The 27,323-nt window shown below is 37.8% G+C and overlaps 1 protein-coding gene across 1 annotated transcript in view; it reads left to right on the top strand.

Annotated features, from left to right (window-relative positions):
* AFG2A (AAA ATPase AFG2A) overlaps positions 1 to 27,323 on the top strand; it is a 348,050-nt gene that overhangs the window by 26,933 nt on the left and 293,794 nt on the right. The window contains exon 10 of the mRNA XM_055404743.2: positions 15,579 to 15,733. Coding sequence (XP_055260718.2) covers positions 15,579 to 15,733 — 155 coding nt within the window. The remainder of the gene's footprint in view (positions 1 to 15,578; positions 15,734 to 27,323) is intronic.

The following is a 27,323-nucleotide window of genomic DNA, read 5'->3' as shown; positions in this document are numbered from 1 at the left end:
TTTATCTGAGCCGATAAAATGTTTGATGTTGAATGCTGGGTGTGAAACTGATTTTCAAATGTTACATTTTCCTTATAATTAATTTTTGAACTAGAGTGTGGTTTGATAAGTCGTGACTTGTCCAAAAGCCTGTTTTGTAGTTCACCTTTTTAAGCAAAGAGCAGCTGCATTTTGAAATGTTTTATCTCAAGCAGACAAGCTGTTTTAAAAGTTAAACTCTGACACATCTTGACATTTAATGTCTATGTTTGTATCTGTCCTGGGATTAGGCTGCCTTTCTAATTAATTAGTTGCATAGCCTTTTATTAATTCCCTCAAAATTTATAATATTTTAAATTAACAGCATAGATAAGCATACCATGCTTTTTTAGAAAACATGAGATGTTAATTATGCAGCAGAGACATGAATTATATAAACTCTGCTGAATGTTAGAGGATGCTTAGCAACAGTGTTTTCCAAATGCAGGGATTTATTATAAACTTATCCTTCTAAGGCTGCCTGTGCCATTTCAGGAGAGTGAATATAAATAGAGCTTGATTTCTTCAAGAAATGGACTCAGTCATTTTGTTTACAGTGGAAGGAAGCATTCGCTTCACAACTCTTAAGAATTTATCTCTAGCATCCTTGTTGATTACACATCATTTCAACATATTCATACCAAATGCTTGGGCCTTGATAAGATACCATCACAGAACAGGAAGAACTAAAACTCTTATTTAAACAATGGTTTTGTCATTATTACACTTACGTAGGTCTAGTAAAAATACTGACTCTAATTACTATAACATAACTTTTTTTGAAATGGAAAATTTTATCTGTCTTGTGGTGGAGTTCTGAGATATTTATAGCTGTTAGTCCTCCCACCCTTCACTGCTGCTGCCAAGTCACTTCAGTCGTGTCTGACTCTGTGCGACCCCATAGATGGTAGCCCACCAGGCTCCGCCGTCTCTGGGATTCTCCAGGCAAGAACACTGGAGTGGGCTGCCATTTCCTTCTCCAGTGCATGAAAGTGAAAAGTGAAAGTGAAGTCGCTCACGTATCTGACTCTTCACGACCCCATGGACTACAGCCTATCAGGCTCCTCCACCCATGGGATTTTCCAGGCAAGAGTACTGGAGTGGGTTGCCATTGCCTTCTCCCCCCACCCTTCACTAGCTTATTTTAATAGGGATTTATGGAGGATCTACTCCATCCAGTCCAACTCTTAAGAAACGTTCTTTTTCTAACATTTTCCACCATTTTTTTGAATTCTGCCAGTGTAATTTTCTAAGTTAGAATTAAAATATTGATGCTGTAAAAATTCTGTATTTTTAAATAAATTGCAAGGAAATAGTGGGGCTTCAAGGAAAGCAATGGTAAGCTCTAGCTTCAAATACTAACACTACCTCCTATCAGCTGAGAGTCATTGGGCAAGCCATTAACCTCTTGAACTGTTTCCTCACCTAAATAGGGATAACATTTTTCTAAAGAATTCTTACAAGGTTTAGAAGTATAGCCTGACAACAGTGTTCCTGGTTTATAGAGGCTCTTGGTAGGTGTCACTTTATGTTTTTGGAAAAAAAATTGTTTTGTGTGTATTTATGCACTTCTCTGGTAGATGTTTATTTGAATTTTGACAATATTCTTGATTTTATGAAGTATTTGTTACTCTAGTACAAGAGATCTCAGGGAAATACAGCAGATTCCATTCTCTTCTAGAGTACTGATTTTTACTGAATCTGGATCAGTTAAAAGTCTTGGTCATCAATAGAAATATGCAGACTAGACTTAGATATGGCTTTTGGGGGTGGGGAGGGGTGCCTCTCTGACAGATGTTCTTGTTGAATGTGAGAGCTCTCCCATCATACACAGTCAGAGTCACAGTCTCTTCCTTCCCCTCCCCACTTTGTCTCACAAGTGAGTCCACTATAGGCCTGCGGTAGAGCAACAAAATAAAATTGATGTATGAATCACGATTGTCACTCTAATTAAAGCATTTTATAAGGGAGCCTATCTTTACTCATTACTGTAGCTGGATAAATAAGCAGTAATTATGCAGTATAATATTTCATATTGCAATGAATTTTCCCCTCTGGTTTATAAATCTGAAATATAGTGATAGTTATATTTGTGATGTTGGGATTTTTCCTACTGCATAAATATTATGGATATTATATAAGAAGTAGAATTTTTTTTGGTCAGTGATTTGGGTATCTTAATTATTACGTTTGCTGTTCATTTGAAATGACTGGAGTTGAATGGTTTGTTTTAGGAAAACAGGTGGTAGTTTAAATTCTGGTTAAGCTCTAAGTGATATATACCATTTACTTCACTAATGGAAAATTTTCTGAGTTGCCTTGCCAAGGCTATAAAAGTAGAAAACTTGAGGAAAGGTTTTCTTTCTAATTAAAACAATCGCAAAAATAAAATCAGTCTTTCTAAATGGAAGTTATTTCTAAGAGTTATGCTTGACTGCTTTTTTTGTTATTCTTTATCAAATCCTGTCAGCTCTTTTTCAAGATTTATTCAGAGTTTCAACTTTAAAAGATTTTTTTAAACATCGTAACTATTTTGATTACTCTTGTCTGGACTGTAGAGATTTTTCTTCCTGCCCACTCTGTCCTCCACCTTCTATCACTTTTTATTCTTCACATTGTCTTACCTTCAGGACTTTGAATTGCAGGTTTTGGAGATGAGAGAGTTTTGGTTGGATACATGGGTCAGCGAGTTCTCAGCAGATGATGACTGAAGCCATTGAAATGAATGAAATCACTTAGAATGAACAAAGTTTATTCATTCATTCATTTCTTGAGTCAGGCATTGCACTGGGTGCTGAGGCTACCTCAGCAAGTAAGAGAGAATTGGACTCTCCTCATAGAGCTCATGGAGAAGGCAATGGCACCCCACTCCAGTACTCTTGCCTGGAAAATCCCATGGATGGAGGAGCCTGGTAGGCTGCGGTCCATGGGATCACTAAGAGTAGGACACGACTGAGTGACTTCACTTTCACTTTTCACTTTCATGCATTGGAGAAGGAAATGGCAACCCACCTCAGTGTTCTTGTCTGGAGAATCCCAGGGACAGGAGAGCCTGGTGGGCTGCCGTTTATGGGGTCGCACAGAGTTGGACACGACTGAAGCGACTTAGCAGTAGCAGCAGCATAGAGCTCAGGGTGCACAGGGAAGTGCAGCAGGTAAGATTATAATACATTTGTGTTGTATTTGTGAATGATCACAGAGGTTTTAACATGCTAATGAGGAAAGAAGGGATCCTGGGGACACACCACCATTCAGAGGTTGAATTGTTGGGAAAAGTGGAAGGAGACTGAAGGATGGTAAGAGAGAGGGGAAGAGAACCCAAAAAAGTGGTGACTAAAATGAGGGAAGATTCCAGGGAGAAAGTAATTAGAAATAATATATTATTAGTTACCACCAGTTGAGTATTTAGTGTGTCAGCCATTGTTTGAAGTGCCTTAACACATGTTAATACTTTCTTACAGCATCCTTTATATGGTTTTCTTCATTGTATAGGTGAAGAAACTTAGTTCAGAAATTTAGTTACGGAACTTCACCAAGATCATACAGGAAGTAAATAGTGAACCCTGGAGCAACAGTATAGAGACGACAGGGATATCAAGTACTTAGTACCTGGAAGGTCATGAGGTCCTTAGAAGAGAGTGGGGTCCTGTGGCTCACTACTGGATTGCAATAAATTGAGGGGTGATTGAAAGTTGAGGGAAAAGAGACAGCGATTGTGATTTTTTTTTTTCAGTTTTAATGGTGTGTTATTTAGAGTTTTTGTATCTTCCAAAAAAGAGATAAATATAGTTGGGTTGCCCACCATTCCTGCCCCCTTTCCTCAGATCAAAGTCAGATCTGGCTCTATCCCTTCATTACTTTCCTAGTTCTTCTCTTCCATGGGCCTTGCGCTAGTCCACTGAGCCATAGATCTTCAACCTTTGTTGGCATAAGAATTGTGCTCTAATCAATTGTCCTTTTTTAAAAAACTCTTCATTTTAATAGGGTTGGTAAGCCAGATGAGTAAATAATTTGATATCGAGAATTTGAAACTAAAAGCTGTATTTTTGGGAAAGTTTGTTAAAACCTGGGACAGGTGAAGTTATAAAACTAGAAGACTTCACCCAGAATCATTTAGTACATTCCCTAATTTCACAGATGAAGACAGACTATGTGACCAATACAAAGCAGTTAGTGAAGTCTTGGCCCATAATTTGGGTCTTGAGACCAGGGTGCTTTCCATAGTGCCATTATTTTAAGAGCAACTTTTAAAAGTGATAGGGGATTCAGAATAGACTTGGCTTCTGCAATCAGTTTAAGTTATATCAATCATTTGTAATATAAATAACACAAGAACCACAGTACTCTCTTTGAGAGTATTCTGTTTAACTTCTTTTCTATGAATAAGAAGTGAGAAATGGAGCTCTCCCAGTGATATATCGAGTGATACTTACCACCTTGTCTATACTTAATACTGAGTTGAGGGAGAATAAATACTCCAGATAAGACATTTACTGGAGCTCTACTACTTTGAGGAAAGTTTATTTTAAAAAAAGAGACTTGAGATTTTTTTACAGTTGCTCTCAGACTTCATATTCGTGAGTATACTACTCAGAAGTTTTATGCATGACTTTTAAAATTAAAATCTGAGATCCAGATGCCTGTGTTTCATGTTGCTTCTTTATATAATTAAGTGTCTGTAGGGTAGACAGTAATTCTACAAAACATTATTACTCCTGTGATCAATTTAGTTTTTAAGAAGCAACTTAATTGCAGTCTCAAAAAATAACATTATTATTTAGCAAGCATAAATTGTTAAAATTAGGATGCCATGTGCTTGGGACAAGATGTTTGTTGATTGAATATGGAGCATATGGTTTTGAAGAGCACGAATTTAGAGTAATTACTCTTGTCCAGAACTGATTATATCTGGAGAGTGATGTGGGTCTTAAGGAGAGCATGTCATATACTGGAAAGAATGTGTTGGCATTGGGCTTGCTTGGGGCATTTTGCCCTTTTTCCTCTTCCTTGCGTCTTGTTTTCCATTTCAAAACTTTTGAGATCATTAGAACATAAAATAATGAAAACAAAATGACACATTTAATTAGCTTCAAAGTTGTGTTTCTTAAGAACATAGAAGTATTGCTTCTGTTTTTGTTTATATTTTTAAAATCAGCTGTAAACTTAGTAAGGAAAGGAAATGTCATAGATTGCTTGCCCTAAGCTATATTCTTTGATGATGTACATGTGTCCATTTGCTCCTGTAGTTAATTATTTACTTCCAGTTTATTAAAATATATGTATTTTTCAAATTTTAATTACTTGGCATAGATTCGAGTATGACTTCCGTAGGAATGGTGATGTCCAATAATTTAAGCTTAGCATCATAGAATTTTAAAAATAAAAAAATAATATAGAGAAAATATATTTTATTCTTTCTGTGTAATGAGATAACTGATGGCCAGAGGAACTAAGTTTTATATGTAAAGTGACACCTGAGCTGGTGGCAGATCTGGGACCATGGAAGACTGGTTACAATAACATGATAGCTTCAGATATTTTTAATTTTTCGAGCTCTGATATACGCTTAACATTTAATTCATATAAATTGTTTCAACTTTATGTTGTTTTCAAGAATAGCATTTGTATAAAATACAGTACCTTTATATGGAGTCTAGAAACATTGAACTTCATATAGAGAAAGAATCTGAAGGCCTATGGCTGGAATTTCCAGTATCCCCTGTTAAGTTTTGAAAATCTGTAGTCCATCTTTCAATTTTCCCTTTCTGACAGTCTGCTGTTCATTTTCTCACATATCTGCAAATGAACAGAGTTGGATTTAGTTTTATTTAGAACATGTTTTTTCTTTCTAAGAATGAACTTTATAAGGACAGAGATTTTGTCTTTTATTTTTCTTCAGGGCCATGTAATCTCTAAAGCGTTATGCTCATTCTTGTCCCTCAGTTCACTTCAGTTCAGTCGCTCAGTCGTGTCCGACTCTTTGCGACCCCATGAATCACAGCACACCAGGCCTCCCTGTCCAACAACAACTCCCGGAGTTCACTCAAACTCATGTCCATCGAGTTGGTGATGCCATCCAGCCATCTCATTCTCTGTCATCCCCATCTCGTCCCGTCCCCAATCCCTCCCTAGGCCTTTATATATGCTATCATCTGACTACTCCACTGCCTCTTTGGCCTCAATTCCCATATTATCAGTTTTTGATCAATTCATTTTTCAGGTCTAACTACTTGAGCTTGTACACACGTTTTAGTCTCTCTTCATTTGTGAAATTAAAGAATATACTGAAAGACTTCTGTGAGAGTTACCTAACTCTAGACTGTCACTAATCCTATTAAACTGAGTTAGATGTCCCTGACATGTTTTTGTGCCACTTTGTTCTTTCAGTGTCATTGTACTTGGCACGGCATATAATAATAACAACTTCTTTTAATATGTCTTCTCTATTAGACTGTTAGCACTGTGAAAGGTTTATCTGCCTTCTTGCGCTTTTGTATTGTAGCATGAAAGAGCTCAGTACATTGCTGGGTAAGTTAAATATGTCTAGGAATGGCAAGCCACTCCAGTACTCTTGCCTAGAAAATCCCATGGATGGAGGAGCCTGGTAGGCTGCAGTCCGTGGGGTCGCTAAGGGTCAGACACGACTGAGCGACTTTACTTTCACTTTTCACTTTCACACATTGGAGAAGGAAATGGCAACCCACTCCAGTGTTCTTGCCTGGAGAATCCCAGGGAGTGGGGAGCCTGGTGGGCTTCCGTCTATGGGGTCACACAGAGTCAGACACGACTGAAGTGACTTAGCAGCAGAACAGTAGGAGTTTCTCAGTGACTATTTTGAATATATAAGTAGGGTTAATATTGAAAACACGTGTGAAAGAGTAACTTGTAGTCAATGGCTATATCTTCTCAGTGGCTTCATGACAATATTTTATAATTTACTTTGCTTTAATATGAATAGTACTGAATTGGCAAGTAAGTAATACAGGTCCAGAATAGTGATTCTCTTGTTGAGAACTGTTCTTTAAAAATACTTACAGATTAATTAACATAGGGAATGCTCTTGTCTCTCAAGTCCAGTTCTTTTCTCCCTTTTTTGTAGTGTCTTTATTTATAATTTTTTTCCTTTTAACTTCACTTTTTTAATGTATTTTTAATAAACTTCTTCCTGAAATATATATAGAAAAATGAATAAACTATAAGATATATGCATTTTCCAAAGTGAATGCATTTATATAATCACATGAGTGTATTTATATAGGTAAGTGGATATAAATCATTATTAGTACCCTAGAACTTATATCAAATTCTCTCCCATTCAATACTCCTCACTTCAACCCAAAAGGCTTCTAACACCATAGATTAGTTCAGCATGATTTTTGTGCTATCTTCTTTCACTCATGGTTTGAGAGCTTCATCATTTTATTCTGTGTATCATTAGTTCATTTTTATTGCTATATTTTATTGTATAAGTATTGTGAATAATTATGCCATCAATATTCATGCATATAGTTTTTTAGTGCACAAATGTACAGATTTCTAGTTGCCTTATATCTCGGGTGAGATTATTGGGATATGAAATATGTGTATGCTCTTGTTAGTAAATGCTGTCAAAACTTTTCTGTAGTGATTGCATCAATTTACTCTTCCACTAGTAATGTGTGAAAATTCTAGTTTCTTCTCATTCTTGCCAGCATTTGGTGGGTTGTTTTTTTTTTTTAACAAAATTTCATTGTGGTTTTATTTCTTTGATGCTGTGTTGAACACTTTTTTATATATGTATTGTCCATTTAGATATCCTCTCTTGTGACATGCCTACTGCTGTACTGTGCTTGTTGCTCAGTCGTGTCTGACCCTTTGTGACCCCATGGACTGTAGCCGTCCAGGCCCCTCTGTCCATGGGGATTCTCCAGGCTAGAATACTGGAGTGGGTAGCCATGCCCTCTTCTAGGGGATCTTCCCAGGCCAGGGATCAAGCCCAGGCCTCCCACATTGCAGGCAAATTCTTTACCAACTGAGCCACCAGGGAAGCCCAAGAATACTGGAGTGGGCAGCGTATCCCTTCTACAAGGAATCTTCTTGACCCAGGAATCAAGCTGGGGTCTTCAGCATTGCAGGTGGATTCTTTACCAGCTGAGCTACCAGGGAAGCCTGTGACATGCCTATCAAATATCTATTCAATTTTTCTATTGTGTTGCTTTTAAAGAAATAATTCCTCTGTTTATAGTGTCTTTGAGGAATAGAAGTTTGTAACTGTATACATTTATTTTGGATATTATTATTTATTGTATTCTTTACCTCTGTTCTCTTCATTATATTTTATTTCTGTTAAAATTTTCACTATTCCTCCACTCTGTTCCTGAGTTAATTGAGCATATTTGTGATTATTACCTAACTCCATATTAAGTAGATTGCACATCTCCCCTTTGTTTAGTCCTGTTTCTGAGGTTTTGCCCTATTCCTTTGTTTGGAACGTACTCCTCTGTTTCCTCATTTTGCATATTTTGCTGTTTTTTTGTTTTGTTTTTCCTGTGTATCAGTAGAGTTGACAATACAGGTCAATTGTATTGAGTGATTTTGGAGAAGTAGCCTTTTGTAGGTGATGCTCTGTGGGGCCCAGCAGCACACTCCCCTCTAGTCACTAGAGCTATTAATACATGCTTTAGGGTGTGACCCCTATGTGGGCTGCACAGGTCCCCCTGTTTTGGTGAGGCCGACTGCTGCTGGTGTACTAGGAGGCAGAACTGTCCCCAGATCAGTTGCCAGCCAGTCCCTCTCATGAGTAGCTACTGGCCTGCTGGTATGTGCAGTTGGGTTCTAAGCTGACTAGCTATGAAGCTCAGGATATTCTGGGACTGGAGATGGTCTGCTCACAGGCAGGGCAGGATCCTGGTGTGACTGGGAGTCCCAGGGGAATAGGGTCTGGTGCTGGCCCACTAGTGGGTGGTAAGCCCCTGGCACTAATATGCTAGAGGAAGGACTCCACAGTAGTACTGGCAAGCACCACTGTCCTCATGATAAAGTGAGCTCCTAAATAATGACTCCTGCCAGCATCTGTGTTTCCAGCAGAAATTTCATTTGCCTCCCACCTTTCTAGAAGGTTCTCCAAGATTAGCAAGTAGATCTGACTCAGGCTCATTTGAAATTACTGCCTTTGTACTGGACCCATAGTGTGTGAAATTGCACCTGACCCGTTTAAGAGCAGACTCTCTGTTTTGTACAACCCTCTGACTCTACTGTCAACTTATCGCATGAGGAAAGGTTGGGGGCGGGAGGAGAAGGGGACGACAGAGAATGAGATGGCTGGATGGCATCACCGACTCTGTGGACATGAGTTTGAGTGAACTCTGAGAGTTGGTGATGGACAGGGAGGCCTGGCGTGCTGTGATTCATTGAGTCATGGAGAGTCGGACACGACTGAGCGACTAAACTGAACTGAACTGAACTGAACTGACTCTACTGTAGGGAAGCCCTGCTGGCCATATGTTCTGGGGGCTTGTCTTCCCTTCTCAGTTAGTGCAGGATCCCCAGGCTGGGGAGCCTGGTGTGGGGCTTGGGCACCTCACTCCTTGGGGAGAATTTTGTAATTGTGATTATTCTTCTGTTTATGGGTCACCCTCCTACTCCTAGGTGTTCACGGTTCACATATTGCTGAAGCCTGGCTTGGAAAATTTTGAGCATAACTTTACTAGCGTGTGAGATGAGTGCAATTGTGCGGTAGTTTGAGCATTCTTTGGCATTGCCTTTCTTTGGGATTGGAATGAAGACTGACCTTTTTCCAGTCCTGTGGCCACTGCTGAGTATTCCAAATTTGCGGGCATATTGAGTGCAGCACTTTCACAGCATCATCTTTCAGGATTTGAAATAGCTCAATTGGGATTCCATCACCTCCACTAGCTTTGTTCATAGTGATGCTCTCAAAGGCCCACTTGACTTCACATTCCAAGATGTCTGGTTCCCGGTGAGTGATTATGCCGTCGTGATTATCTTGGAAGAATACACAGTTTTTCTGTGTATTCTTGCCACTTCTTCTTAATATCTTCTGCTTCTGTCAGTTCCATACCATTTCTGTCCTATATCGAGCCCATCTTTGCATGAAATGCTCCCTTGGTATCTCTAATTTTCTTGAAGAGATCTCTGTACTTTCCCATTCTGTTGTTTTCCTCTATTTCTTTGCATTGATCGCTGAGGAAGGCTTTCTTATCTCTCCTTGCTATTCTTTGGAACTCTGCATTCAGATGCTTATATCGTTCCTTTTCTCCTTTGCTTTTCGCTTCTATTCTTTTCACAGCTATTTGTAAAGCCTCCTCAGACAACCATTTTGCTTTTTTGCATTTCTTTTCCATGGGGATGGTCTTGGTCCCTGTCTCCTGTACAGTGTCACGAACCTCCGTCCATAGTTCATCAGGCACTCTGTCTATCAGATCTAGTCCCTTAAATCTATTTCTTACTTCCACTGTATAATCATAAGGGATTTGATTTAGGTCATATCTGAATTGTCGAGTGGTTTTCCCTAGTCTCTTCAATTTCAGTCTGAATTTGGCAATAAGGAGTTCATGATCTGAGCCACAGTCAGCTCCTGGTCTTGTTTTTGCTAACTGTATAGAGCTTCAGCAATATGTGAACCGTGAACTTCCAGATGTTCAAGTAGGTTTTAGAAAAGGCAGAGGAACCAGAGATCAAATTGCCAACATCTGCTGGATCATGGAGAAAGCAAGAGAATTCCAGAAAAACATCTATTTCTGCTTCATTGACTATGACAAAGCCTTTGACTGTGTGGATCACAATAAACTCTGGAACATTCTGAAAGAGATGGGAATACCAGACCACCTGACCTGCCTCTTGCGAAACCTGTATGCAGGTCAGGAAGCAACAGTTAGAACTGGACATGGAACAACAGACTGGTTCCAAATAGGAAAAGGAGTTCATCAAGGTTGTATATTGTCACCCTGCTTATTTAACTTATAAGCAGAGTTCATCATGAGGGACGCTGGGCTGGAAGAAGCACAAGCTGGAATCAAGATTGTCGGGAGAAATATCAATAACCTCAGATATGAAGATGACACCACCCTTATGGCAGAAAGTGAAGAGGAACTCAAAAGCCTCTTGATGAAAGTGAAAGAGGAGAGTGAAAAGGTTGGCTTGAAGCTCAACATTCAGAAAACAGTGATCGTGGCATCTTTGTTTGGTCCCATCACTTCATGGGAAATAGATGGGGAAACAGTGGAAACAGTGTCAGACTTTATTTTTTTGGGCTCCAAAATCACTGTGGATGCTGATTGCAGCCATGAAATTAAAAGACGCTTACTCCTTGGAAAGAAGGTTATGACCAACCAAGATAGCATATTAAAAAGCAGAGACATTACTTTGCCAACCAAGGTCCGTCTAGTCAAGGCTATGGTTTTTCCCGTGGTCATGTATGGATGTGAGAGTTGGACTTTGAAGAAAGCTGATCGCCGAAGAATTGATGCTTTTGAACTGTGGTGCTGGAGAAGACTCTTGAGAGTCCCTTGGACTGCAAGGAGATCCAACCAGTCCATTCTAAAGGAGATCAATCCTGGGTGTTCACATTGGAAGGTCTGATGCTAAAGCTGAAACTCCAATACTTTGGCCACCTCATGCAATGAGTTGACTCATTGGAAAAGACTCTGATGCTGGGAGTGATTGGGGGCGGGAGGAGACGGGGACAACAGAGAATGAGATGGCTGGATGGCATCACCGCCTTGATGGACATGAGTTTGGTTGAACTCCGGAAATTGGTGATGGACAGGGAGGCCTGACATGCTGTGATTCATGGGGTTGCAAAGAGTCGGACACGACTGGGCGACTGAACGGACGGACGGACTGCTAGGTGTATGGGTATTAACTATGTTGCATCTCTGTCCCTCCTACTGTCTCATAGTTCCTTCTTTTTATCTTTAGTTGTAGAAATCTTTTCTGTTAGTCCTCAGGTTGTCCTCATAGATAGTTGCTCTGTAAATAGATTAATTTGGGTATCCTTGTGAGAGGAGATAAGGTCAAAGTCACCCTTTTCTGCCATCCTGGTGACACCCTTCTTAAACTCTAGGCTGCTTTATTCTTTTACCTTTTCTGTCTCCTCTGGGAATTACTGCTCTTCCCTTGCTGTCCTCGTAGACATGAAGTTTTTGCCCAGTTCTATGTTCTGTAGTTTGTATTTGAATTTGTAGAGGTTTTGTTGTTTTAAAAGTATACATTTATATTATAATATTGTGTGTGTTTTCAAAAACCATATATTGCTTTTAATTTGGTGTAGTCACTGTGAAAAGCAGTGTAGAAGTTTCTCATAAAACTAAAAATAGCTTTGTCATGTGATCCAGCAATCTTTAACTATATCCAGACAGAGGTATAATTCAACAATACCCATGTACCACTGTGTTCATAGCAGCACTGTTCACAATTGCCAAGACATGGAAACAGCCCAAATGTCCTTCAACAGATGAATAGATAAAGATGTGGTACATAGGTAGAGTGGAATACTACTCAGCCATACAAAAGAATGAAACAGTGCCATTTTCAGCAACATAGGTATAACCAGAGATTATTATACTAACCAGAAAGAGAAACACAGATTCCATATAATATCACTTATATTTGGAATCTAAAATGTGCCACAAGTGAACCTATCTATGAAACAGAAACAGAATCATGGACATGGAGAACAGACTGGTGTTTGCCAAAGAGGAGCAAGTAAGGGGAGGAAAGGAGTGGGGAGTTGGGGTGAGCAGATGTAGGCTTTCATATATGGAATAGATAAGCAGCAAGGTCCTACTGTATGGCCCAGAGAACTGTGTTCAGTATCCTATGATAAACCATAATGGAAAAGAATATTTAAAAAAAGAGCATATATATGCATAACTGAATCACTTTGCTATACAGCAGAAATTAACACAACATTGTAAAGCAACTATATTTCAATTGAAAATCCCATATACTTCCTGTCTTTTCCAAATCCCTTTCTCAAATTAAAATTTTGATTTCTTTTATTGTCAAACTTTTTGCCTTATGCCATAAATTTTGAAAAATTATTAGACTACTTCCTTTGTTTCAGTTTTTAGTATATCAGTATCAGTAAGGTATCTGATCTAAATTAGAAATGTTGACAAGTATTACCAGATAGCCATTTGAAATATGAAGAAGTGTTCAATTCTTTTGGTCTTTTTATCACTTCCATTCATGTTTTTTTTTTTCACACTGCTTACGTTCTTTCAGGTCACCAAGGTGCCTTACAACCAGTGCATTATTACTGAAGTTTTACTTATTTAGTTTATTATGCTGTTATACTGTTTAACTAAAAGGTTTATTGTTCAGTGAAACAACCTAGTTTAAAGTAAACTTTTATTTTCATGTCAAGAGCTGTGAAGGGTTTGAGATTTTATCCTACTTGTGAGCTAACAAGGATCATAAGTTCTTGCAGAAGACACAGTATTCCTGGGTCAGACTCAAAGGATAGACAGTTACTTATAGCAACAGAAATAGCCAGAGCAGCAGAATTTGCTCCAGAGAGACACAACGAAGACTGGGTGACATCTGAATCTGTATAAGGTGGCATCACAGGAGGAGAACCCTAAGCTTAGGGAACCTGAACCTTTTGTAATGGGCAGTAAGTATATCTGCCCTTTGCTTTGGAGGGAGGCATTCTATCTTCCTCTGTACAAACATCCTTGAAAAGATAGTCTATAAGAGAGGCAGTTAATGCTGGAAAGAAAAGTAGAAATTTGAAAGACATGAAGAAGAATTATCTTTCAGGGACTTCCCTTGTGGTCCAGTGGCTAAGACTCTGCACTCCCAATGCAGGAGACCTGAGTTCAATCCCTGATCAGGGAATTAGATCCCACATGCTACAACTAAAGATCCTGCGTGCTGCAACTAAGACCGATGCAGGCAAATAAATTAATTTTTTTTTAAAATAAATTACCTTTCAGTGTTTTTGGAAGGCAGAAAACCAAGTGGGTATTTATTAGACTTAAATAAGTGACTTACAGACTTTAGATTTCAGAGAATGGCCTAAGAAAATTTCCCTAGAAAATAGTGATCTTTTTACATAATATCCTTGATTTCCTCTTTTGTAGCTTTTTTTCTAGTTAGGTATTATCTCAGAGACCTCCATGAATATTAGACTCACAATGACATTTTCCTTGGGAAAGATTATTATGTATCTGTTTTCTGAGTGGTGTCCTAGTATTCACTAGTTTTCTTTAGTAAAAAGGAAAGATAGCCAAACTTTTGTTCCAGGGGATTTATGTTTGCCTTCCTTTCACCATTGCTTCTGTTTCAAAGTTCAAATAAATGAAAGCAAGTAAAATGACTATTATGGTATCATTTTAATTTGGCAAAATTCACTGAGGCATAACGTTTTAAACAAAAGACATTAAAAATGATAGAGCTAGCTAGTGTCCCAGGGCAAGTTCAGTTATTCAGACTGGATTTCCAAGAGGTCTCTGAGGCTTAAATTCTTCAGACTGGAACTTGATTTGTATTGGAACATAAATATAGCACTTCATTACAAAAGACCCTAAAGCAGAGAGCACAGGGGCACTTTGCTGCCCTCTAGACTAGAGATTCTTGTCACAGATCAAAAGGCTTTAAATCTGGCAATTTAGATTTGGGGGTGGAGGATGAGTTGGGGCATTCAGTTCTGTCAGTGTTTAAACTCCAAGCAAATAGCAAAAATAAAGAATGTAATATCTTTAACTTTTTAGGTCAGCATGATCTTTTTATAATTATTTTGCGTCTAACTCTGACTTGGTTAATCATTTTTTAGCTTTGTGACATTTTACTATCTCTCTGTCTCTGCCTATTCTCTCTCTTGTCTTACACCATCATTTCTTTCTATGCTCCTCAAATGATTAACTTTCCTAAGATTGAAACTTCAGCCACCATTCTTCCATCCTGATCCCTCTCTGCTGCTGCTGTCGCTTCAGTCGTGTCCGACTCTGTGCGACCCCATAGATGGCAGCCCACCAGGCTCCCCCGTTCCTGGGATCCCTCTCTAGCTTCCCTTTTATAGGTCTCTTCTCCTATAATTTTTCATATATATACATATAACTCTGAAGTTTGATTCTCCCTTGAATTCCAAAACCACATTTCCAACTGCATGCTGAACATTTCCTTCAAGATGTTCTGCCAATATCTTACAAAACCTGTAACTCTGATTTGTATATGTTAGCAAAAAGGGCAGGGCAAAAAATATGTTACTGTTTTAATATTTTACTCTTTTCAAAGAAATTCTCCAAACAAATTATTTTGACCCACTTTATGTTCTTTTTTATGGGTGGTGTTTTTTAAATTTTATTTCACGTATGTAAAACATCTATTAAGATAAGTTTGTCATATTTTCACTGCCAAAACTAAGCAGTTAGATTTTTGCTTTTATCCCCCCATGTTATTCCACCTCCCTCTCCACCCTCCCACTGCTATATGCAAACACACAAAATTTAAATGTTATAATATGCCTGAGGTTTGGGTTTTTGTTGTTGTTTCTATCGGATCAGTATGTATTTATGAGGTAGAAGATAAAACTTATATTACTTTCCTCTTTGAAGGTCTTCATGCCTTGCGGAGAGTCTTGAGGAAACAACCTAACCTCCCTGATAGCAAGATGGCTGGATTGGTGAATATTACTCTGAAAGATTTCTTGCAGGGGATGAATGACATCAGACCCAGTGCCATGAGGGAGGTAGCAGTTGATGTCCCAAATGTAAGTCATTTGACCCTCATGCTAGCCACACTGTTTGAATTAAACTGTGAAAGAAACTAAGACCCCAGGGCTACTACCTTCCTAAGCCAACCTTTAAAAAATTTTTTTAATCGAAATTTTTATGGAGATAACTGTAGATTCATTACAGTTCTAAGAACTACTTTAGGGAACTCCTGTGTAGCCTTTACCCTGTTTCCCTCAATGATAGCATCTTACAAACTATAGTACAATATCATAAGCAGGATATTAATAGAATCATCGATCTTTTTCAGATTTGCTCAGTGTTTCTTCTACTCATTTATGTATATCTGTGTGTTTAGTTCTGTACATTTCTATTACATGTGCAGGTTTGTGTGTTTATCTCCAGAATCGAGATCCCTTGCTTTGCCTTTTCATAATCATACCCACCTTGTTCCTGCATCCATTTCTAAAATTGTGTCATTTTACCAATGTTATGTAAATGGAATTATACAGTATGCAACTGTTTGGGATCAGTTTTTCTCACTTAGTATAATTCCCTGGAGATTCATTCAAGTTGTTATATATCAATAGTTTGTTCCTTTTTTGCGCTGAGCAGTGTTCCATGATACATGTGTATAGTACTTTGTTTAACCATTCACCAGTTGAAGTATATCTGGGTTGTTTCCAGTTTGGGGCTATATGAATAAAGCTACTGTAAACATTTTTCCACAGGTATTGTGTAAATAAAAGTTTTCATTTTTCTGGAACAAATCCCCAACAGTACAGTTACTGGGTTGTGTACTAATTCCACGTTGACTTTTTTTATAAGAAAATGTCAACTAGGCTAATTTTAGAACAACCAAAAATATCTTCTAGTTATGATACTTTATACTAGTGATGCTTGATGTTTCCTTGGGTTTCTTTACATATGCTTCAGCATTGACCATTTCTGCAAACTTTCAGTCAGATTACCACGAGGGCAATAGAAGTTACCTACCTCTTATTGCATGAACCACCTATTATGTTATCCATGACACACATGGGCCTGATATTTGAGGGGGAATGGCCTTATAGTTTTCTTTGAATGTACTAATATTTTAAGAAAATACTGAAACAAGCATTGGCAGTGTCTTCTGTATTATGTCAATGTGTATTTAGTTTGAAGTATCAAAAGCAGGCTATGATTTTAAACTTATTTCACCATGGACCATGTGGAGCAGAGACTTTCTGTGTTTTACAATGTAGATTGCAAAAAATGACTGCAAATTCTTCCCATCACTGTGTTTGTCCATTTGTACTGCACCCTGAAGTTTCTGCTGTAAAGACTAGGGAGTCAAGTTTTCTGTCCTTGAATCTGCACTTGGCAGTATAACTTGCTTTGGCCAGTAGACTATTAGTAGCCATAATACAAGCAGGCTTGGAAGTGCATTGGGCTTGTCTTCACTTGCTGGTCTTTGACCTTGCATTAACGTTCTTAAATCTGTAGTAACTTCCTGTAGAATGAGAGTCTGTGTGGAGCAGAGATGAAATATCCTCATTCCAACTGAGATCCCCTCATTCTAGTCATCACCAGTTATCAGACATGTGATGCCATTGCTAGACTATTGTACCCCAATGGAAGTTTGCCCCAACCAGAAGAAACTATCCAGTTAACACTCAGAATTGTCAAAAACAATTAATGTTTTGATCCACTAAATTTTATGGTAGTTAGCAAAGGCTAAGTGAAGCAGGCACTTGTTAGATTTTTATAGAACACATTTGTTTTATAAATTCAGGGTGTGAAATGGTACCTTGGAGATTAGAACATTGCCACGGACTAGCTGCCATCAGGTTGATGCAAAAGTAATTGCGGTTTTTATATTGATGAACTTTGCTGTTTGATATTGGAATATATTCTTTAAATGTGGTTATGTTATACATCATTTTAATGCACATTTCTTGCTGTATTTTTTTGCTAATGAGTTATTACTTGCTGTTTATTTCATATTTAGACTATGAAAATGATGTTAGACAGAAAGCAAATTCCCGCAGTTCTCTTATTCGAGCTCAACATGGGTCGTAAAATAGCGGAAGCAACTCGCACCATCAGCAGCGCATTTCACCCAGGAATTGGTAATGAATGTACAGTGCAGCAATGGTTCAAGAAAATTTGCGAAGAAGACCAGAGCCTTGAAAATGAGGAGCATAGTGGTTAGCCATCAGGAATGACAATGACCATCAAAGCTGATCCTCTTACAGCTATGTAGGAAGTTGCCAAAGAACTCAACATTGTCCATTCTACAGTTGTTTGGCATTTCAAGCAAATTGGAAAGGTGAAAAAGTTCGATAAGTGGTTGCCTCATGATTGAAAGTCAAAAAGATTGTTGTTTTGAAGTGTCATCTACTTTTATTCTACACAGCAACAACAATGAACCATTTCTCAATTGAATTGTGATGTGCAATGAAAAATAGATTTTATATGCCAGCCAGCATTGACGGGCTCAGTGGTTGGTCCAAGAAAATGCTCCAAAGCCAAACTTGCACCTAAAAAAGATCATGATCACAGTTTGGTGGTCTGCTGCCCATTGGATTGACTCCAGCTTTCTGAACCCTGGTGAAACCATTACACTTGAGAAGTATTCTCACCAAATGGATGATACACGCCAAAAGCTGCAACACCTACAGCCGACATTGGTCAACAGAAAGGGTGCAGTTCTCCACTACAATGCCTGACTGCATGTCAGAGAACCAGTGCTTCAAAAGTTGAATGACTTGTCCTACAAAGTTTTGCCTGCTCCACCATATAGTCACCTGCTCTCTCGCCAGCTGACTTCTTCAAGCATCTCTGCAACTTTTTGCAGGGGAAATGTTTTCCAAGAGTTCATTGAATCTCAAAGCATGGAGTTTTACACTACAGAAATAAACAAACTTAATATATATTTCTCATTGGCAAAAATGTGTTGATGGTAATGGTTCCTATTTTAATTAATGGAGATGTGTTTGAGCCTAGTTATAAATGATTTTAATATTCATAGTCTGAAACCGCAATTACATTTGCACCAACTAGTAGTTTAGGCTGCCTAATGTGATTGTGAATGCTTTTTGAAATATTTTCAGATTTATTACTGAAAGCTCAACTTTGGGGTTTTTTTCAAAAGCTCCACAGAACATACTAATTGAGTATGAATAATTTGAGTTTTAGAATAAAGAATAATTGATGCTGAGTTAGTAGAAGCATTTCATTTCTTTGGAATTTATGGTCTAAAGTTTGGGGACATCGATTGATATGAATGCTTTTGTTTGCAATATTTATATCTTATTGGTTACCATTGCATAATATGTCAGGTAGGTGCCTAATCATCAAATGCCACATGTGAAAATTTCAGGAGATAGGGTTATAACCAACTATACCATCCCAAGACATTTTAGTGATTAAAAAAGTTTAGAAACTAAAGAAACATGTAGTAGGCTTTTAAACGTAGTTACTGCCGGTGGAGAATGTTTAAACAGTGGCTCTCCACTCTTAGAATTGCAGAACTGATTTATTCATCACAGGAACTAGTACTACAACTGCATTTTTAATTGCTCTAATGTAAGATTTTTTCCCTTTATTTTCTTTTGATACAGTATTTACAGTCCATGGACTTGTGCCATTTTTCATTTGGCATTTTATTATTTGGCCTATGGCCATGGTGTACTGTGATGTTACTTATGCACTCCAGTGATTAGCCTTGGTCAGGGTACTTTGTTACATTGCTTTTCATGCTCACTTCAGATTGTAAAAGTTTTCCTGAGGAGTCAACATTTCTATAACCGGATTCCTAAACTTCTAACTATTACACCAACAAAAATATTCTATAAGTTATTTCTGCAGAAAGTTTAATACTTATTTTGCTATAGAAAACCTGTTTTAAGTAGCTCATTAACTGCAAACTTTTTTTTAAATAGTAAATTGAGCATTCAGCATCTGTTTAGAAAAGATTTTAGTGTGTGAAATTAAACCTTCTAAATCACACTTGCTAAAGTTTGAAAGAAATGTCTTAAGGTGGGAATGTTGCCAGTTATAATGCATTATTAATTTCAGGAGAGCTACAAGTGTTAGCCACTTCCTTTAACGTTTCCTTTTTTTGGATATTCTGAGTTGGTGACTGTAGCAATTGATGTATTAAAAGTAAAATGTATTTTACGTTTAATCAATGATAAATGTCAAGTATATTTCTTTACTGTAGGGATGCTTAGAATCTTTGAATATTGCTAATATGCATTGTGAGATTTCAGTTTTTCACACAGAGATAACTGTTAATATTGTATTATAGTTCCAGTAGATTTTTTAGAAATTTATACTTTTCTGTGCATAGACTCTTTACCATCTGAGCCACCAGGGAAGAAGCCCTGTAACATAGTTAATATAAAATATAATATTTATATTCTGCTTTTTTCATTTAAAGTTATATGATAAACATTTTACTCTAAACTTCTTGACAAACATCTTTTTTGTTGACAGCTTAATAAACTATTATGTTGATAAACTATAATTGTTTTATTTTTCTTTCATTCTCAAATATTAAGGATTTTTTCTGTTTTTTTCTCTTATGTTTTATAAGCATATTTGTCCATTTTTGATTCCCAGAAGTGGAATTACCAGACTTAAATATGTGATTTTTAAAGTGTGTGACAAATATCATTAAGTTTTTTCCCCAGAATGTTCTGATTTTTAATTATGTAATATATATGTAAAATTATGAAGCACTTTAGGAAAATCTCATTTTCACTTTAGTTCTTTTCTTTTTTTACTTTCCACTAGTCTGTTTTTTGACTGAAAAGTTCTTTTGCAAGGAATAATACTGGATAAGTGTTAGATGAATAAAGATTTTAAAAAGAGTGAAAAATATCTGTTATTGTATATTTTCTCCTTCCTATAAAACTGTTAAAGTTTTAGGTACAGGGTATACATGGATGGATTTTTAATGGATTTTAAGTTCCATAAGAGCAGAGGGTCTTACTTTTTATTTTTATCCTTAGTATTAATGTTTAGCATTGGACTAGCACATAATGGATGTCCGATCAGTATTTGTTGAATAAATGAGTGAATAATTATAATTTTTGTGAAAAAAATATTACATGGTCAATTTCAGATATTTGGAGAATGTTTGCAAAAGAGTATCTAATCCTTCTTCTGTACCAAAGTATAATATAGGCCATTATTACCCTCATGTAGCATTCTTCAGATTTTTCGTGTTTTATAAAGCAGCTGATTTCTTTAGTGAATTATAGCCATTTTTTAGTGAATTTAACACTTTTGGAATACAGATAGTTCTAAGCCTGTCCACTCTGGAAGGATATACAGTAATCCTTTATATTTAATGCAGAGCATGTTGCTTTCTTGATCTATCATTAAAAGTTCTTACTTTACTAAGGTAAACAAAACAGTGCTTTTAAAGAGCATTTATATTAACACATTATTGTTGCAGTAAGTCATTGTGTATACATCATAACAGTCATCACTGATAAGTGGTATTCTTAATGAAATATATGCAGGTTAGTTCTATCATTTATGTAATTCATATGTGTATCTTAACACCTTCCCCCTGTTTTATCTTATGTAGTTTAGGTTATCCCTTATTTATAAATAATCTATCTGTATGCTTCTGATATTACCTTTGGATTGCAGTTTTTAGAATTTGGACCTTTGGTTTAGAGTAAGCCAAAAGCCAGTTAAAAATAGGACCTACTCTAGTGTGAACCCACTTTTGTAAAGTGAACTGCAACGGAGCATCGATACTAACTGTATAGCCCCAAACCCATTTGCAATCTTTAATCCAGGTTAAATATAGAGGGAGGTGGTGGTCAAATTGAGTGTCTGCCAGATATCATTAGTTAAATAAACATTCCTCAGTTACGGGCTTCCCTGATAGCTCAGTTGGTAAAGAATCTGGCTGCAATGCAGGAGACCCCGGTTCAGTTCCTGGGTTGGGAAGATCTGTCTGGAGAAAGGATAGGCTACCCACTCCAGTATTCTTGGGCTTTCCTGGTGGCTCAACTGGTAAAGAATCCGCCCGCAATGCCGGAGCCCTGAGTTGGGAAGATCCCCTGGAGAAGGGAAAGGCTACCCACTCTAGTATTCTGGCCTGGAGAATTCCATAGACTAGTCCATGGGGTCACAAAGAGTTGGACACAGCTGAGCAACTTTCACAGTTAACCGTATTTTAAAAACTAGTGGACTTTTTTATTATATGAATAATCAAAAGGTTGTTTACTAATTACATATTCAAATGTATTTTTCATTTGATGCTTTTTTCAAGATGAGACTAGAACATCAGATTGTTACAAGTGAATTGATTTCCTAGGATGAACTCATGAGCATTATTCTTCTGTTGCAGAGATTGAATTAAATAGTTTAATTGACCATATTTACATTTCATTCTTCTTGTATCCTCAGGATAATTAGAAGGAATTTGATTTTCTGCTTTTTAAAACAGTACTGTATTCTGTATTTTTTATTTCTTACAAAGGATTGAGGGTTTCTATGATGCTTTACTAAATAGCACATTGCTTTCTTTTGGAATAGATAGTACAACCTGTGAACAATGTATTAACTCCATATTGGTTCTTGGCAGGGCTTTGGAATTTGGTTTCTTTTGATTTTGCTTCTTGTTGTCTAGACAGAGGAGGGTCTTCTATCACCTCCAAGATCCTAGTCTTCCCTGCCAACTTCTCTTGTGCATTTTTATAGTTTTAAGTAATAACAGTTGAATGGGAAAATACATTTAAGAGAGTCGATTACTTTTAACTAGGAAATACTCTGCCAAAATCACAATTGTAGCTTTAATATTATTAGCTATTGTAGAAGTTCAGCTCTTTCATTCCACTTTTCTTTTTCTATTGTACTTTTCTCAGGGTTCTATAGGGGGAGAAATGAGTGGAAGGATCACTAATTTCCATTCTCAGCTCTGATCCCAGTTAACGTTGATGAAATTGAACATTCGTCGTTCAGTTTTCAGAGAACTCTTAATTTGCAGTTTGTGATAGGTGTCTCCTTATAAATAATGTTGAGGTCCTAGAAGGATATGCCACACTTGTATATATAGTTGATCAGTACTCAGTATAATAAGCACAGCTCATTTTGTTATGTTTCATTTTATTGTGATTCACGGATACTGTGTTTTTTCAAATTGAAGGTTTGTGGCAACTCTGACCAGTAAGTCTACTGGAGCCATTTTTCTAACTTTATGTCTTACTTTATGTCTGTATTACATTTTGGTACTTATTGCTGCATTTCAGACTTTTTCATCATTATTATTATTTTAGGGTGAGCTTTGATCACTGACATTTGATGCTACTATTGTATCATAATTATTTTAGGGTCCACAAAATGCCCCCATATAAGATGATGAACTTAGCTGATAATTTTTGTGTGTGTTCTGACTACTTTAATGGACTAGCCGTTCCCCTATTTTGCTTCCCCTCCTTTGGCTTCTTTATTCTCTGAGACACAACAGTATTGAATTTATGCCAATTAATAACCTACAGTGACCTCTTAGTGTTCAAGTGAAAGGAAGAGTCACATCTCTCACTTTCAGTTAAAAGCTAGAAATGATTAAGCTTAGTGACGAAGGCATGTCAAAACCCAAGATAAGCCACTAAAAATGCTAGGGCCCATTTGCTATATGATGCAGGGAGCTCAACCCAGTGCTCTGTGACAACCTACGGGGTGGGATGGGGTGGGAGGTGGGAAGGAGGTTCAAGAGGTAGGGGACATGTATACCTGTGGCTGATTTGTGTACATGTATGGCAGAAACCAACACAATATTGTAAAGCAATTATCCTTCAATTAAAAATAATTTTGTTTTTAAAGCTAAAGCTCTTGTGCTAGACAGTTAGCCAAGTTGTGAATGCAAAGGAAAAGTTCTTGAGGCGGGGTTAAGTGCTACTCCAGTGAACACATGAATGATACAGAAAGTCTGCGTGGTCTGGATAGACGAACAAACCAGCTACAGGATTCCCTTAAGCCAAAGCTTAATCCACAGCAGGGCCCCAACTCTCTTCAGTTCTATTAAGGGTGGGATAGGTGAGAATGCTGCAGAAGAAAAGTTTGAAGCTAGTATTTGTTGATTCGTGATGTTTAAGGGAAGAAACCATTTCAATAACATAAAAGTATAAGATGAAACAGCAAATGCTAATGTAGGTGATGCAACAAGTTATCCAGAAGATCTTGGTCAGCCACTTGTAAAAGAATGAAATTAGAACACTTCCTAACACCATACACCAAAATAAACTCAAAATGGATTAGAGAGCTAAATGTAAGAACAGATACTATAAAACTCCTAGAGGAGAACGTAGGCAAAACACTCTCTGACATAAATCACAGCAGGCTCCTCCAAGACCCACCTCCCAGAATATTGGAAATAAAAGCAAAAATAAACAAATGGGACCTAATTAAAATCAGAAGCTTCTGCACAGCAAAAGAAACTCTAAGCAAGGTGAAAAGACAGCCTTCAGAATGGGAGAAAATAATAGCAAATGAAGCAACTGATAAAGGATTAATCTCCAAAATATACAAGCAGCTCCTGCAGCTCAATTCCAGAAAACTAAGTGACCCAATCAAAAAATGGGCCAAAGAACTAAACAGACATTTCTCCAAAGAAGACATAAAGATGGCTAACAAACACATGAAAAAATGCTCAACATCCCTCATAATCAGAGAAATGCAAATCAAAACCACAATGAGATACCATTTCACACCAGTCAGAATGGCTGCTATCCAAAAGTCTACATGCAATAAATGCTGGAGAGGGTGTGGAGAAAAGGGAACCCTCTTACACTGTTGGTGGGAATGCAAACTAGTACAGCCACTATGGAGAACAGTGTGGAGATTCCTCAAAAAACTGGAAATAGAACTGCCATATGATCCAGCAATTGCACTCCTGGGCATACACACCGAGGAAACCAGAATTGAAAGAGACACATGTACTCCAATGTTCATTGCAGCACTGTTTATAATAGCCAGGACATGGAAGCAACCTAGATGTCCATCTGCAGACGAATGGATAAGAAAGCTTTGGTACATATACACAATGGAGTATTTTTCAGCCATCAAAAAGAATGCATTTGAATCAGTTTTAATGAGGTGGATGAAATTGGAGCCAATTATACAGAGTGAAGTAAGCCAGAAAGAAAAACATCAATACAGTATACTAACGCATATATATGGAATTTAGAAAGATGGTAACCTGAACCCTGTATACGAGACTGCAAAAGAGACATAGGCATATAGAACAGTCTTTGGGACTCTGTGGGAGAGGGTGAAGGTGGGATGATTGGGGAGAACGGCATTGTAGCATGAATATTATCATAAGTGACCAGTCCAGGTTCGACACATGACACAGGATGCTTGGGGCTGGTGCACAGGGCTGACATGGAGGGAGGATATGGGGACGAGGGAGGTGGGAGGGGGGTTCGGGAGGGAGAGCACATGTACACCCGGGGCGGATTCATGTCAATGTATGGCAAAACCAACCAAAAAAATAAATAAAAAGAAAATTTAATGAAGGTGGCTACAGTAAACAGTGAAACCGGTTTTTTTTTGTAGACAAAACAAACTTATATTGGAAGAAGATGTCGTCTAAGACTCTTAATAGCTGAAGAGGAAATATCAGTGCCTGGTTTTAAAGGACAGGCTGACTCTCTTGTTAGTGGCTAATGCAGCTAGTGACTTTACGTTGAAGCCAGTGCTCATTTACCATTCTAAAAATCCTAGGACCCTTAACAATGATGCTAAATCTACTCTGCCTGTGCTCTATAAGTGAACAACAAAGCCTAGATGACAATACATCTGTTTACAACATGGATTTCTGAATATTTTAAGCCCACTATTGAGAACTAAAACTCAGGGAAAAAAAAAAGATTCCTTTCAAAAGGTTACTGCTCATTGACAATGCACCTGTTCATCCAAGAGTTGTGATGGAGATAAACAACGAGATCTATATTGTTTTCATGCCTGCTAACAACATCCATTCTGCAACCCGTGATTCAAGGTGTTACTTTGACTTTCAAGTGTTATTATTTAAGAAATTCATTTTGTAAGGATATCGCTGTTATAGTGATCCCTTTGATGAATCTGGGCAAAGTTAATTGAAAACTATATAAAAAGGATTCACCATTCTAGATGTGGATATGTCATTGAAAACATTCATGATTCACAGAAAGAGGTCAAAATACCACCATTCCCATCATCAGAATACCACAGGAGTTTGGAAGAAGTTGATTCCAACCCTTGTGGATGACTTTGAGCTATTCAAGACTTCAGTGGAGGAAGTAACTGCAGGTGTGGCAGAAATAGCAAGAGAACTGGAATTCAAAGTGGAGCCTTAAGATGTGACTGAATTGCTGCAATCTCATGATAAAACTTGAATGAATGAGGAATTGCTTCTTAAGGATGAGCAAAAAAAATGGTTTCTTAAGATGGAATCGACCCTTAGTGAAGATGCTATGAAGATTGTTGAAATGACAACAAAGAACTTAGAACATTACCTAAACTTAGTTGATAAAGCAGTGGCAGGGTTTGAGAAGATTGACTCCAGTTTTGAAATTCTACTATAGTTAAAAAATGTAAACAAATATTGCATACTACAGAGAATTTGTTTGTGAAAGGAAGAGTCGATTGATATGACACTTCACTATTGTCTTAAGAAATTGCCATAGCAACCCGAGCCTTCAGCAACCACCACCCTGGTCAGTCAGCAGTCATCAGCATCAAGGCAGGACTCTCCCAACAGCAAAAGATTATAACTCTCAGAGTGCTCAGATGATGATTAACCTTTTTTAGCAATAAAGTATTTTTTAGTTAAGGTATGTACATTTTTTTTAGGCATAATACTATTGCACTCTCAGTGGACTACAGTATAGTGTACACATAACTTTCATATGCACTGGGAAGCAAAAAAATCTGTGTAACTCACTCTATTGCTACATTTACTTTATTGAGGTGGTCTGGAACCAAACCTACGTTATCTCTGAGGAATGCCTATAAATACTTGATGTGTTGCGCCTAGTTGCTCAGTTGCTCTTTGCAACCCCATGGACTGTAGCCCACCAGGCTCCTCTGTCTGTAGCTATTCTCCAGGCAATAATACTGGAGTGGGTTGCCATGCCTCCTCCAGGTGAAGTGAAGTGAAAGTCGCTCAGTCGTGTCAGACTTTGCAACCCAATGGGCTGTATATATATGTTGCTACTGCTGCTAAGTCACTTCAGTCGTGTCCGACTCTGTGCAACCCCATAGACGGCAGCCCACTAGGCTCCTCTGTCCCTGGGATTCTCCAGGCAACAATACTGGAGTGGGTTGCCATTTCCTTCTCCAATGCATGAAAATGAAAAGTGAAAGTGAAGTCGCTCAGTTCTGTTCGACTCTTAGCGACCCCGTGGACTGCAGCCTACCAGGCTCCTCCGCCCATGGGATTTTCCAGGCAGGAGTACTGGCGTGGGTTGCCATTGCCTTCTCCATGATGTATATATATAGTCCCTGAAATTCTCCAGGCCAGAATATTGGAGTGGGTAGCCTTTCTCTTCTCTAGGTGATCTTCCCAACCCAGGGATCAAACCCAGGTCTCCTGCATTGTGGACTGATTCTTTACCAACTGAGCCACCAGGGAAG

This window comes from Moschus berezovskii, chromosome 19, assembly GCF_049115385.1.
Source record: "Moschus berezovskii isolate FMDL1 chromosome 19, NW_MosBer_1.0, whole genome shotgun sequence".
NCBI classification, from domain to species: Eukaryota; Metazoa; Chordata; class Mammalia; order Artiodactyla; family Moschidae; genus Moschus; species Moschus berezovskii.
The sequence above is the reverse complement of the archived record's forward strand: the minus strand, read 5'-3'. Positions and strand labels throughout refer to the sequence as shown.